Raw genomic sequence first — 14,240 nt, 5'->3', positions numbered from 1 at the left:
CTGTCTATTAGGCCAGCGTGGCCTCTATAAACAATCAACTCTGAGTGGGAGGCACCCGCCATATTCTTCCAAAGATACAAAGTAAAAGCCCCAAAACATTAAGGGGTGTGACAGTCTACACGCCCCTTGATTTAAGGACATGAGACTGCCACTCAATGGGCTCTGGGATAGAGGTGAAATATTGAATATGGCCAAACCAGAGATCGAGAAACAAGGATAATAAATCCTACACGATATACCTTCAAGGCGAAAGTCGCCGGTCTATTGACCTCCTCCAAGTTGTAGAGGATGTTTGATTAACTTCTTGGTACCAAGATTCTGAAAATATTATGCCTGCCAGGCCAGTACATTTAGACGCAGTCATGGGAGATGGACGACTGATGTCTATACTGCATAGCTGCTGTGGTAACCTGGCGGATGCAAGTTGAATTCTGCCAGAACAGATGGTATTCTGCAAATCCGGTATTCCTGCAGAAATGCACCACGGGGGCTTGGTGGGCAATCAGACCAGTTCAACTTTTAACAGAGAACAGACGTGGGTCCACAGGTTTTCATTCTGCAAGCAACTGAATTTTTTTGTTCAAGATTTGTCCAGAGAATACATTTGGCTTTTGACTGGAATATTTCTAGGGGTTAAAAGGAATTACTAAGGGATCTGTTTGTTGGTCACAGACCATTTTAAGACTTTGGAATCTGTGAGTCAGCTTTTAATGAAGGACTCGATTGAAGTTTAACAAATGTGCCGCTCTGAAAAGCTGATCAGAAACCATTGCGTATAATGAACCAGGTGCAGTGACACAGCGGGTGACTGTCTAACTTCATCAATAGTTTCTTCGGGAGCTTAGCAAGTGTTCTTTGGAGTGGGCAAATCTACTGTTTCATATGCTAGCATGTGCTCTCTGGTTTGCCTTTTCCCTCCGTTTGTCCTTTTTTGTACACAATTTCGACAAGGCGAGTTGGGTGCAATGATTCATTTCCTATTCTTAATTGCTTCTTGAGGATAGGTGTATATTTTGTGATTGGCCAATCAGACGATGCACTTCCGAGTGAATACAGAAAATATTGCACAACAAGAGAAGGAAGGCATTTTTAATTTTTTTGCTGAACATGATAATTTTATTGTGTGTGGAAGATGCATGTTACAATCTCCAATCCTACAAACTTTGTCCTTGAAAGAAATATGCACATTCACTTTGAAGGGCGGTGGGGTGAAGGGCACAAGTGACTGTGCAGCTAATCTAGGCTGGGGGCTCTTGAATAGTTGTCATTTGAGAGGTTGATTTGAAATCATGTCCTGGATGGATGAAGTTGGCCTTTGGCTGGCTGTGGACTCGAAGTTCTATGAATGAACATCAGAGGTGAGGTGGGCATGAGTAACGAAGCTTCTTTGACTAAACACTTGCCTTTCTCGAATGAGTGCTTAAAAAACTTGACTTTTGGCTGGAGAATACCGGGGTCATGTGACAGAACACTTTTCCACTTAGTAAGGTTGGGGTTACACCGTAAAGGAAATGTACTAAGAGATTGGCCAATTCTCAACATAGGTGTGGTCTGATGAGTTCAGAGTTGACTTGTGCTCTATGGAGTACTGTGATTAATGACGTACACAGAAAGACATTACTTTGTGGGCGGACCAGCGGAGGGCGCTGGACGAGTTAGGGGGGAGTGCAGAACCTTTGACAGTTTGAGGTACCTGGAAGGATCAATGCTCAATGGACACTTTACATTTGGGGTGAACTCGTCAATTTTAATTTTGAAAAACAGGTGGCCATGTTTTCTGAAAAAGACAATATTTCGGATATTTAACTTCCCAGATTATCCTGTTTATAATTTTGAGATTGTCCAATTTAAGTACCTATGTGAAAACAGAAGAATAATCAAAAGTCAATGACAATGCAATCAAGTTTTGTTCATTGTACCTCCATCCCTGGAAAACCCGTCACAATAAACTAAAAGTCCACAGGATGATTGAAAACTGAGAAAAAAAAGCTTTTTCCCAAAGGAAATCTACCAGCTCTAAACGTGAGGAGGCAACATTTACAACTCAGATTATAGATGGTAATTGGGATTTCTATAGCGCATTATCACCTACTTTTAGATTACAAAGGTACGTCGTTCTTTCTGGTTCCAAAAAAAAAAAGTGTCTCTGACTGAAAGCTTATGCATTTTAAATCAATTTTAGAACCCGTTTTTAATTAATTAAAGAGAAAATAAATAGTTACATGCTGTCTATCGAGCCTTTTCAGCTGTCTGAGGACCTATGTCTAGTTACATCAGACTACATTTTTCCAGTTACTTTATACTTTTGCCTATGGAGTGAATCCCAATACAGAAATCTGCATTTTCATGTAAAGTAGAAATTGAAAAGGGGTGGGGGGGAGGTGGGGGGAGGGTTTCCATGTCAATTTTTCCCCCACCTCTTCCCATTTAAAAAAATAAATAAATTGTACTTTGGTGCAAAGAGCAAATGCTCTCCCTGTCACCATATGTTGTTAGCATCTCGTTAGCATCTGCAGTAATTAAAGAGACAGCTGCTAACGAGCAGGAGCGGGCATGCATCATCTCCAGACCTTCTGACAAGGCGCTTGTCTTTGAAATGATGTTTCATTTGCAAACTTGGCTTCATTAAGTCAGCTCGGGGACAGGGGAAGAGAGCGAGGGGGGAAGAAAAAGGATGGAGGGGAAGAAAGACGACCCAATTTGGCTGGAGCGGTGTTTATTAATAGCGGCTTCTCGTAACAGGAGGCGCGAGTGATGATCGCGAGGCAGCAACCCCGATCAGCGGTTGCATTTCATCAGGATGAGTCTGCCAGTGCATGAGGGAAGCAACGCTCTTGCAGGATCAGACCGCTCTTGTAGGATCAGACCGCTCTTGTAGGATCAGACCGCAAGGATCATGGATGGAGATGCCCTCGCGGCCTCATCTGAGTACCACCTGCCGCTCTCCTGGTGATAGCCTTGGAACGAGGATTGGGGGTCCACAGGGCAACTACTCATCCCGCATGACAATGCCAGGTTGAGAAAGAGGTACCAGGAAAGCAATGGATAGCGTGAGCTCTGCAGCAGACCAGGAAAGCAAAGGACAGCGTGAGCTCTGCAGAAGACCAGGAAAGCAATGGACAGCATGAGCTCTGCAGGAAGACCAGGAAAGCAACGGCCTACGTGAGCTCTGCAGAAGACCAGGAAAGCAATGGACAGCGTGAGCTCTGCAGAAGACCAGGAAAGCAATGGACAGCGTGAGCTCTGCAGAAGACCAGGAAAGCAATGGACAGCGTGAGCTCTGCAGAAGACCAGGAAAGCAATGGACAGCGTGAGCTCTGCAGAAGACCAGGAAAGCAATGGACAGTGTGAGCTCTGCAGAAGATTGATTGATTGATTGATTGATTGAGGTACTTATAGAGCGCAGCTATCACCCTACGGGCATCTTGGCGCTTGCATTGGGAACCCGTCCTGGTTTTTCCCTGTAAGATAACCCGTACTGGGCATCCCCAAGGTGAAAGCCAGGCATCCCGCCGCGGGGGGCCGTTGTGGAGATTAAGCAGGCTTGTTGCCCAGAGCTGCATAGTGTGAACTCGTGCTTAGAGTGGGCACCGAAGCGAGAATTATCGAGTCCGTGGACAATTGGGTTCTGGACCCTGCCGCGTCGGGAATCGAACCCAGGTCCCGGGTCTGATCTCTGCTTCAGGGTATGCCTCCTCTAACCAGTGAGCTACACTTCTCCACAAGACCAGGAAAGCAATGGACAGCGTGAGCTCTGCAGAAGACCAGGAAAGCAAAGGACAGCGTGAGCTCTGCAGAAGACCAGGAAAGCAATGGACAGCGTGAGTTCTGCAGAAGACCAGGAAAGCAATGGACAGCGTGAGCTCTGCAGAAGACCAGGAAAGCAATGGACAGCGTGAGCTCTGCAGAAGACCAGGAAAGCAATGGACAGCGTGAGCTCTGCAGAAGACCAGGAAAGCAAAGGACAGCGTGAGCTCTGCAGAAGACCAGGAAAGCAATGGGCAACGTGAGCTACGCAGCATACCAGGAAAGCAAAGGACAGCGTGAGCTCTGCAGAAGACCAGGAAGCAACGGACAGCGTGAGCTCTGCAGAAGACCAGGTAAGGAATGGGCAACGTGCGCTACGCAGCATACCAGGAAAGCAATGGCCAGCGTGAGCTACGCAGCATACCAGGAAAGCAACGGCCAGCGTGAGCTCTGCAGAAGATCAGGAAACCAACAGACAGCATGAGCTCTGCAGAAGATCAGGAAACCAACGGACAGAGTGAGCTCTGCAGAAGACCAGGAAAGCAATGGGCAACGTGAGCTACGCGGCAGACCAGGAAAGCAAAGGACAGCGTGAGCTTTGCAGAAGACCAGGAAAGCAAAGGACAGCGTGAGCTCTGCAGCAGACCAGGAAAGCAACGGCCAGCGTGAGCTCTGCAGAAGACCAGGAAAGCAATGGACAGCGTGAGTTCTGCAGAAGACCAAGAAAGCAACGGCCTACGTGAGCTCTGCAGCAGACCAGGAAGCAACAGCCAGCGTGAGCTCTGCAGAAGACCAAAAAAGCAATGGCTAGCGTGAGCTCTGTAAAAGACCAGGAAAGCAACAGCCAGCGTGAGCTCTGAAAAAGACCAGGAAAGCAACAGCTAGCATGAGCTCTGCAGGAGACCAGGAAAACAGTGGCCAGTGTGAGCTCTGCAGAAGACCAGGAAAGCAATGGACAGAGTGAGCTCTACAGAAGACCAGGAAAGCAACGCACAGCGTGAGCTCTGCCGAAGACCAGGAAAGCAACGCACAGTGTGAGGTATGCAGGAAACCAACGGACAGAGCGAGCTCAGCAGAAGACAAGGAAAGCAATGGACAGAGTGAGCTCTACAGAAGACCAGGAAAGCAACGCACAGCGTGAGCTCTACCGAAGACCAGGAAAGCAACGCACAGTGTGAGGTATGCAGGAAACCAGGAAAGCAACGGACAGAGCGAGCTCAGCAGAAGACAAGGGTAGCAATGGACAGCGTGAGCTCTGCTGAAGACCAAGAAACCAATGGCTAACGTGAGCTCTGAAGAAGACCAGAAAAACAATGGAAAACGTGAGCTCTGCAGGAAACCAAAAAAGCAATGGACAGTGTGAGCTTTGCAGAAAACCAGGAAAGCAACGGCCAGCGTGAGTTCTGCAGAAGGCCAGGAACGTAATGGACAGCGTGAGCTCTGCAGCAGACCAGGAAGGCAATGGACAGCGTGAGTTCTGCAGGAAGACCAGGAAAGCAATGGACAGCATGAGCTCTGCAGAAGACCAGGAAAGCAATGGACAGTGTGAGCTCTGCAGAAGACCAGGAAAGCAATGGACAGTGTGAGATCTGCAGAAGACCAGGAAAGCAATGGGCAACGTGAGCTACGCAGCATACCAGGAAAGCAATGGACAGCGTGAGCTCTGCAGCAGACCAGGAAAGCAACGGCCAGTGTGAGCTCTGCAGAAGACCAGGAAAGCAATGGACAGCGTGAGTTCTGCAGAAGACCAAGAAAGCAACGGCCTACGTGAGCTCTGCAGAAGACCAGGAAAGCAACGGCCAGCGTGAGCTCTGCAGAAGACCAGGAAAGCAATGGACAACGTGAGCTCTGCAGAAGACCAGGAAAGCAATGGACAGCGTGAGCTCTGCAGAAGACCAGGAAAGCAATGGACAGCGTGAGCTCTGCAGAAGACCAGGAAAGCAACGGCCAGCGTGAGCTCTGCAGCAGACCAGGAAAGCAATGGACAGCGTGAGTTCTGCAGAAGACCAGGAAAGCAACGGCCAACGTGAGCTCTGCAGAAGACCAGGAAAGCAACGGCCAACGTGAGCTCTGCAGAAGACCAGGAAAGCAGCAGAGCAGGACAACCCTCGCCGCTGTGGAGCAGGACAAGAGAGCATCAGTGACTGTGAGCTGTGCAGCTCAAGGGTCCTGGCCAGGGTGAACTCTGCAGCAGGAGAGAACTACTGGATGCGAGCTTTGCATCAGGACAAGAAACCCACTGCTGACGTGAGCTCTGAAGCAGAACTCGTTACTTCTAGGAACAGCCCCTTCCCCACCAGTCGCAGCCTAACACGCTGTGAACTGTCTTCTACTTCTCGCATCTACTCAATCCTACAATACTTTTGTTTTTCTTTTCCAAGATGTACATGTTCTAAATTAGTGGGAGGAGTAAAACACATTACAAAACACTTAGCCAAGTCAAAGTTCAGCTCCTCTATCCTCTCCAAGATCTGTCCCTGGTGGATCCCTTCCTAATCCCTAGGCAACAGACACGAGGGTGGTCAAAACCACTGCCTGGCCCGCTTCTCTGCACTGCCCGTGTGCGACTCAAGGTGTTGCCGCTCCCGTGGAGGACACAGGCCAATCAATTAAATGTCTGAGTTTGACGGCGCAGACTGCCTATTGGCAGGTTTGACTAACCAATGGGTGATCACAGAACTGTGCCCCTAAACTGCCCTGAAGAGTGTGGAAGCACAGGATTCAACACAGGCTAGAAAAGGCAATATTTCAGGGGCAGCACAATCTAGCGGGCAGGGATAACCATCTTCCCATTTTTGTCCTCAGGACCGGGGGAGGAGGTGGCAATGGAGAAACCCCAAAGTTCACAGGTCTTGGAGATCTGCGAAGTTAGGATCAGGTAGTAAACTGAGATGCTCACCCAGTGGCCAAAAATAGCAAAACTATATGTACCCTATTAAAAAAAAATCCTAGATTAAAAACGAAAATAATTCAGCAGGCCAGTTCTGGGCACTTGCTTCGCGTTATGTTCGCTTATTTTTTAAAACGTATGAACAGAACCAGCGACTGTTTATTTTTACCCAGAATTCAGAGCGTCCAAAATAACAAACACCACATTTTCGCTTCCATGAAAATGTCTGGTAATTACGATTCATAGAATCCAAGGGAGTCCTTGGCGTGCCCTCACACTGTGTGTGCAGAACTCGACTCGCAGACCATTACAGGAAATTATCAGTAAATACAATTGCGGAATTTGCATATCTGGGGGGTGAAAAAGATGTAAACGGCAGACTGAAGCCCTCCAAAGCGGTATGAAGAGAGCTGCTCCCATGCAAAGTGTCCTAGTGACACGCGCCAGCTCATCAGGCAGCTAATACAGTGAATTTTTCAACACTTGAGGTTTTTTTTTTCCCGCTTCTCATTCTCCTGCAATGTCTCATTAAGGGGTTGATAAATGCCACTGCAGGCCGCAGAAGGCGCTGGGCCTTGGATTTGATTTCCAGCCTGTCAGAGCCTCTTTCAAGGGGGAAAATGAAATCATTGCAAGGTTTTATTTTATCAGAGGCTGGAGATGGGAAGTGGTTTAGAGGCGGAACACGCAGGTGGGTGTTTCGACAGCACTAGGGCTTGGAGTTATCCCCAGATTGCATTAGGGACACTGAGTGCCATTACAATAACGCGTCTTGCCCTACGGCTACCGCCAGCTGAGCTGAACTCAGTGGGGGGGGAAAAAACAAATATAAAGAAGGCGGGAAAAACCTACAGCTGGCATACCTGGATGGAAACCTCATTTCTTAGGAGACAGGTATGACCATCTAAATTTGTTTCTCTAAGGTGTGGTCTGATGCAACCTCACTCATACGTCTCCACCTTCGCATAACACTTCATGTCGATCTAGACGAGTCTCACTGGTGCCTCACATAAACTTAAATACCCTCACGGGTGACAAGAGCTTTACAAATCTAATGATTGATTGACTCCATGGTCTCTCTCCAGCTATGCTGAGAAGCACCCCAAGAAGTCGCAAGGTATCTGCAAAAAGGTCCATGGATTTTCCATCAAGTGGGGTGTCCATGAACACGTCCAGAACTCTAGAAACGTACAAAATGATACAATGAGAGCCAGCGCAACGCCAGATGCAGGCCTGCCCATAGGGGTCCCTGTAGGAAGAATTTCCGTGTGAATTAATGTATTCAAATCTTAACCTGAATGAATGAGAAAAATTGACAAACTTTGACCCAAAATTTTGTTTTTCAGAAGCCATTGCAAATACTCGTGCATTGGTGGATAAGTTAAGTCATCTCCATGTCCTTGAGGATTTAATCCTTGGTGTTTTTATAAATATGGGTTAAGATCAAGATGGCAATTTAATTTTATGAGACATATTTACATCAACTGTATCCTAACTTGCGTCACAGTGGACCGGTCCAAGTGAGTTGAGATGCAGGGCGTCCACTGTACTTGTGATCGCAAGGATCTGAGATACTTCGCTAGCATCATTTTTTAACTTCTGCTAATGCAAGCCGTTAGTGTGCAGCTGATCACCGGTCCCTTTCTATCACATGTGCACAAGAGCATCACCATCACAACAATGTCAGCATCACATTGACAGATCCTCAACCCAGGCCCGCTTCCGGCAACAGACTGGTCACTGTACTTACCTTTAGGAACTTGTACAGAAGAAACGTGAACCAATTGGTCAGCATTTTCTCAGCCACCGACTCCGTTCTGCAAGAAAAAAATGTAAGGGATTATAAACAAATTTTTAAAAAGGCACAGTGAAGAAAATGTATCAAATTCAATCAAATTACTGCACGTGTACGACATATGTAATGGTGACAATAACAGTGTATAGAATTATTCCATTGCATGAGATACACATAGTCAGACAGAAGAATCCAGGAACAAAACGTCACACGTCCTTCTTTATAGAGAACAAAGATGAAAGAAAGGCCACACAATGCTGCTTATCTCACTGTAAGAGCAGCCACAGTCTACGCAGGCGGTAAAGCGTGCCATAACAAGAATTAGTGAGCTTGTTGTGCCGCAACAGTAACAAGCACTAAATCACAAACATTTCACAAGGAAATTCAACCTGGGATATTGGCCAAGTACTACGTGAAATGCGATTGGTGGTTTCAGCCCAGCTCTCTGAGTGGCTGGCAGGCATCTCAGGATGCTGAATAGAGCTAGGAGAGTTATTTCACCGTGTGTTTCTGAAGCACCCAAACTTTGACACTCCCCACTGGAAGAGGGGAAATAGGCATCTAGTCATTGCACTGCCGTACACTGGTCAGGTGCTCAGAGGTTGAGAGGGCCGCTGTGCCCATGAACTGCTAGCCACTGCCCTAGCCAAGAGCACTGAAGTTCCATGAGCCAGTTCGATTAGCAGAGGGCAGTATTTAAACGGTCAACTTTATTTCCCAGTTTCCAGTACAAGGATATCCGCGCAAGTACAAATGCACACAAGTTATTTTAGAAAAGGGATATCTTGTTAGCATTTCATTACATTAAAAACCCTCATGATGACTGGCAAATCCATTTCTGAAAATAAGACTCAAAGAACAAATTAGAGAAAATAGATCCCACCTGTGAAATATGGACCAAACTACCAAAACCTATCACCAAAACTACTCGTGCGTAACTTGCTGTAGCTCCCTTACAGGCAGAGGCGTAGCTAGAGCTTGTGGCGCCCGGGGCTATCCCTCAGATTGCCGCCCCTGGGGGAAGGGTGCTGGGGAAAAAGGACAGCAAGCACTTCAAAGAGGTCCGAGAGACACGTAGTATCGCCGCTAATTGTTTAACCCGATCATGCAAGTTACATGCACATACATGACACGTCCAAAACTACACAGTTGAAAACACCGGTTAGAAATGACTTGTCTCAATGGAAATCTCTACATGAAAGAGTCACAATATATGAAGTAAAAAAAAAATCTGAGACCTTGTCATTCTTTCATACACCTTGACTTCTTTGACCAAAAGAAATTATCAGAGCCAACGGTCGACTAACCCCTCGCCATGGATAAAAATACACTCCAAATTTCGAAAGGTTGTGTGAATTAATTTTGCATTAACTACTACTAAGGATGATGTACAGATAGCCATTTGGTTCCTACTCAGGGTTTTAGCCTGTATGTTACATTAGTAGATGTGCCAGTAAAAGTCAAGGTAAGTTTCTATTTTTGAATCACCAGGACTCTGACTGAAACAACCAGGCACCCAGTGAAAGACACCAACCAGGGCACAATTCCGGGGTGCACAGCATCCACCCACTATTTTCACAGGGTGAACGCCGTCCACACTACCAAGAAGTTGGGCCCCACAGAAATATGCTGAACTTGTCTAGGTGTCATTTTCAGACTCCTAGACACTTTCAGAAGCACCTGCACATTGTCTGCTTTTCATTCCCAGCAGCAAAGTGCAGGCAGCGAGGGGAGATTTTTTATATTCATCTCCAGCTGTACCAAAGATAAAGGCCAAGTTAAGGGGCCATTAGACCTCCTTTTGATCAAGTGGCCTGGAACCTCACACTTAAATATAAATACAACAAAGGGAAACGAAAGCACACAGCTTGTTATCTCTTCACAGGTACTTTAGAGAGGCATGCTTTTGACTTTGTGAGGTCCCTTTATGTAAGTGCACGAACTGTAAGTATCTCAGATGTGTTGGTCTGTCCCAGTACTTACCCACAACTTAAATAGCACTATTTTACTATCTTTTATAACGCTACACATCCCAATGCAGGGTGTCAGAGCGATTTACATAACATACAGATTGAAAATAAATCATGCAAGAGTGTAAATCAGTGTACAAGACGTGTTGCATGTGTCAATTAGGTTTAAAAGATGTAGCAGTGACATATCCTACATAGCTCACTGTGCTATATTAAAAGACTTACTATTTATGAACTGCAAGTAACAAAAGGATCTGTGTAGTAATCTTACCTAGCTACATTTAAAAAAATCTGTCATCTGCATTTTACATGATGTGCTTTGCAGGCACATTAACCTTCTATACGACAGATCTGGGACTATCTGAAAACAGAAATTTCTCCAACCCCTCCAGGGTTATCTCACCAATTATTATTCCCTGATAGTTACTGGGCACCTCTGCAGCAGATGTCTTAACCCTATAAAAATATTTGAAAATGCAGACTTTGTAACCAATTAAGCATAAAAGATCTAACATGCTTCTCCTTGTTGCCAATCTCTTTGTGGCGGGGTTTTAAAAAAAAAAGGTAAAATTAGTCGAGGCCCAGATTTTGCATCAGGATTGCGCCACTTTTTTAGCACAACCCAAAGCAAAATCTAATTTGGTAAATCTCATAATGGGCTTAAATGCACTCATGATATACCTAATAAAAAACAAATGTGTGCGACTGGCAGGCATTACATTACCAAACAAGCACACAAGAGGCCACAAGAGCCTGCTATTGAAAAGCAACAACTCAAGAAGATGTCAGGAGATTAATAAATAGGTCTTTCACAGTGATACTCGCACTACCTAAATCTGCGGGTCCAGAACAGCCTGGTATTGTGCGCATTCTTACTCACACAAGAAACACATCGTCCTATAATACGATACGATGCCCTACATAGGGATGAGTAGCACTACTAGGTGTGTAACTTGTCACTCGCTGTGTGACACTAGAGATATTTATGCCAGGACATCAGGGCAGGCTCTGGTTATGCTCATGGCACTACAAATCTGAATGCCTCACGTGCACCCAGTAATACCCCTTCTACATTGGTGGGGTCCAGTAAAAATCTGTGTTGTCTATTAAACTGTTGTCTTGTATTGTCAGTGGCTCTTATTGCACAGCTGCGCTCCAGTAGTTCTAGAGCCTAACCGCAGGTCCTTGCTCTTTTTGGTGTTAATTCTTAGCGGAGCCATGTGACCTACTTTCTAGATGTCCATAGCTGTAATTTTAATTATAGTCAGCTGCAGCAGGCATTTGCATCAGTGTTAGATCTTCTGAGAGTTTCTCGTTGCAGCAGTGCTAGATCTTCTTAGAGCTTCTCGTTGCTCAATTTATATTTATGTTTCCTCATCTTCATTGCTTGATTTTTGCTCGCAAGAAAGTGTCACTCATAGTGGTTGAAATGTCACTCATAACCACACTGAAATTATGAACATGTCAAACATAGCAATCTGAAACCTTGGCAGCTATGAATGGCATGTGCATGATGTAATTTACTTACTGCCTAACTTGGTTAGTCCCCCCACTTATTTTTAAAGGACTTGTGAACTGTCTGCCTCTCATTAAAGATCCTTTCCTCTAGTCCTGCCAAGTGCCACGCATCAGGCGTGACCCTAACGCATTTGAAGGCAAGGCCCCGCATCACCGCATTAAAATTAATTATCATGCATAATAGCCCTCCCTGTCCTCAGCTGTCAAGGCTGGAGGACTGCTGTATAATAATTTGCACTGCATGAGGAAAGCTGTCTGCGCCGGTCCGCGCTGGCTGTTAGGTGTGTCATACATTCAGCCGCACTGCGCAGCATTCTGAATCATGTGAGACACGTCAGGAGAGTGACTGAATCATTTGCCTAGTGGCTGTGCCGCTTAGACAGGACAGTGAAAGGTGGGCTGGGTTGGCGCTCTAGTGCTCGCACCGTTTCATCATTCTGTTGTGCTCCGATGTGGCAGTCATATGTACAAATTCCTTGTTAATGCCGCCACTCCGGGGGAACAGGGTGAAATAAACTCCTCAACAGTGAAGAGTGAAAGTACTTGGCCGATTTAGTTTGGAGCGATGTGGATAGTTACTACTGAAGGTGGGCAAGTAGTGGCATAGTTAGGGATTGGGGGTAGCAAATGGTATCGCTAGTGTCCTAATATTTAAAGTTCCTGCCCCCCCAGCCCTTGTGCCCCATCACCATGATTGAGAGCAAGGAAGTTCAGGCTAACGGAAGTGAGAATTTCTTATAGTGCCTGACAGGCGCGCAGCACAACGGCCGCGCGTGAGAGAGTGCCTGCAGCTATAACTCTTGAGAATGCGGCACGAATCCTTACCAGGGAGCAGCCATGTGGCTCAGCTCTGGCCTTTACAGTGGTGGTGCTCCAGCTCGCTCTGTCCTGTACATTAGTGTCAAGCTATTTAGCACCTATGACACACTTATGTTTTAAGAACTTAAGCCACTTAAGAACTTCATGCACCAGCTTCCCATGGGGTGATATTTTAAAACCCGGGACATGTATCGGGTCTAGAGATTATCAACAAGTACTTACTTGCACCCACTGGGGTGAGCCACTTAAGAACTTCATGCACCAGCTTCCCATGGGGCGACCCGGAGGAGGAGCTAGCGATGTGCGCTCCATTGCGGTTGTTTATAAAAAAGGCTCCCTCGAGCTTTGAGCTGACGAGCTCCTGGACGACGCACCTGCGTGCCTGTGTGGGCACTGAGGCCCTTGACGGTTGCTTGGCGGCCCTCTCTACCACCCCTAACTATTTCTCTACTGAGGAGGGAAGTTATCCCGAAACCCGAGCCATGTCTCGGGCGATATTTTAAAACCCGGGACGTGTATCGGGTCTAGAGATTATCAACAAGTACTTACTTGCACCCACTGGGGTGAGCCACTTAAGAACTTCATGCACCAGCTTCCCATGGGGCGACCCGGAGGAGGAGCTAGCGGTGTGCGCTCCATTGCGGTTGTTTATAAAAATGGCTCCCTCGAGCTTTGAGCTGACGAGCTCCTGGACGACGCACCTGCGTGCCTGTGTGGGCACTGAAGCCCTTGACGGTTGCTTGGCGGCCCTCTCTTCCACCCCTAACTATTTCTCTACTGAGGAGGGAAGTTATCCCGAAACCCGAGCCATGTCTCGGGCGATATTTTAAAACCCGGGACATGTATCGGGTCTAGAGATTATCAACAAGTACTTACTTGCACCCACTGGGGTGAGCCACTTAAGAACTTCATGCACCAGCTTCCCATGGGGCGACCCGGAGGAGGAGCTAGCGGTGTGCGCTCCATTGCGGTTGTTTACACTTATGTTTTAAATTTATATTTCCTGCTCGTCAGGCCCTTGAGTTAATTACACCTCCTGCGCGGAGTTATATAATTAAGGGAGGAGGCCCGTGTTCAGCCTGTCACCTCCAGACCCTTGACACTTGCTGCATGCTGAGATTCTATCATGGTGGGTTCTTTCCGGTCTGTGTGAGTCTGAGAGCAGGTGCTGAGTGTATTTAAAAGACACAGGGCGCGGCTCTCAAGACCGCGGTGCCACTTGACAGCTTGTCTCACCATCGTCAGTCTCTACGTGATGTATCCCAATTGCCAGCAGCTGTCTACAGCCAAGTAGAGTGACACTCCAAGAGACTACAGGGACCCAAGGCCAGCAGTCTCTGTCTTTATATCCCTAGCTGCCGCACTATGACTCACAGACTTGGCAAGTGTACAAAATGAAAGCTGCTGAGTGCTGACATTATAAATGTTCCTGCTAAGGTCGGAGTTTAAGTTTTAATATCATAATCATGGTTAGATATTTGTTTTACGATACGATTAGGTT

At 46.7% G+C, this 14,240-nt stretch overlaps 1 protein-coding gene across 2 annotated transcripts in view; it reads right to left on the bottom strand.

Moving 5' to 3' along the window:
• The window catches only part of PLXNA1 (plexin A1), a 507,337-nt gene that overhangs the window by 36,370 nt on the left and 456,727 nt on the right, over positions 1–14,240 (bottom strand). For both annotated transcript variants that reach the window (XM_085624414.1, XM_085624415.1), the window contains exon 22: positions 8,388–8,454. In XM_085624414.1, coding sequence (XP_085480540.1) covers positions 8,388–8,454 — 67 coding nt within the window. The remainder of the gene's footprint in view (positions 1–8,387; positions 8,455–14,240) is intronic.

This window comes from Triturus cristatus, chromosome 9 (genome assembly GCF_964204655.1).
Source record: "Triturus cristatus chromosome 9, aTriCri1.1, whole genome shotgun sequence".
NCBI lineage: Eukaryota > Metazoa > Chordata > Amphibia > Caudata > Salamandridae > Triturus > Triturus cristatus.
Note: the sequence above shows the minus strand (reverse complement) of the source record. Positions and strands in the feature narration are given on the sequence as shown.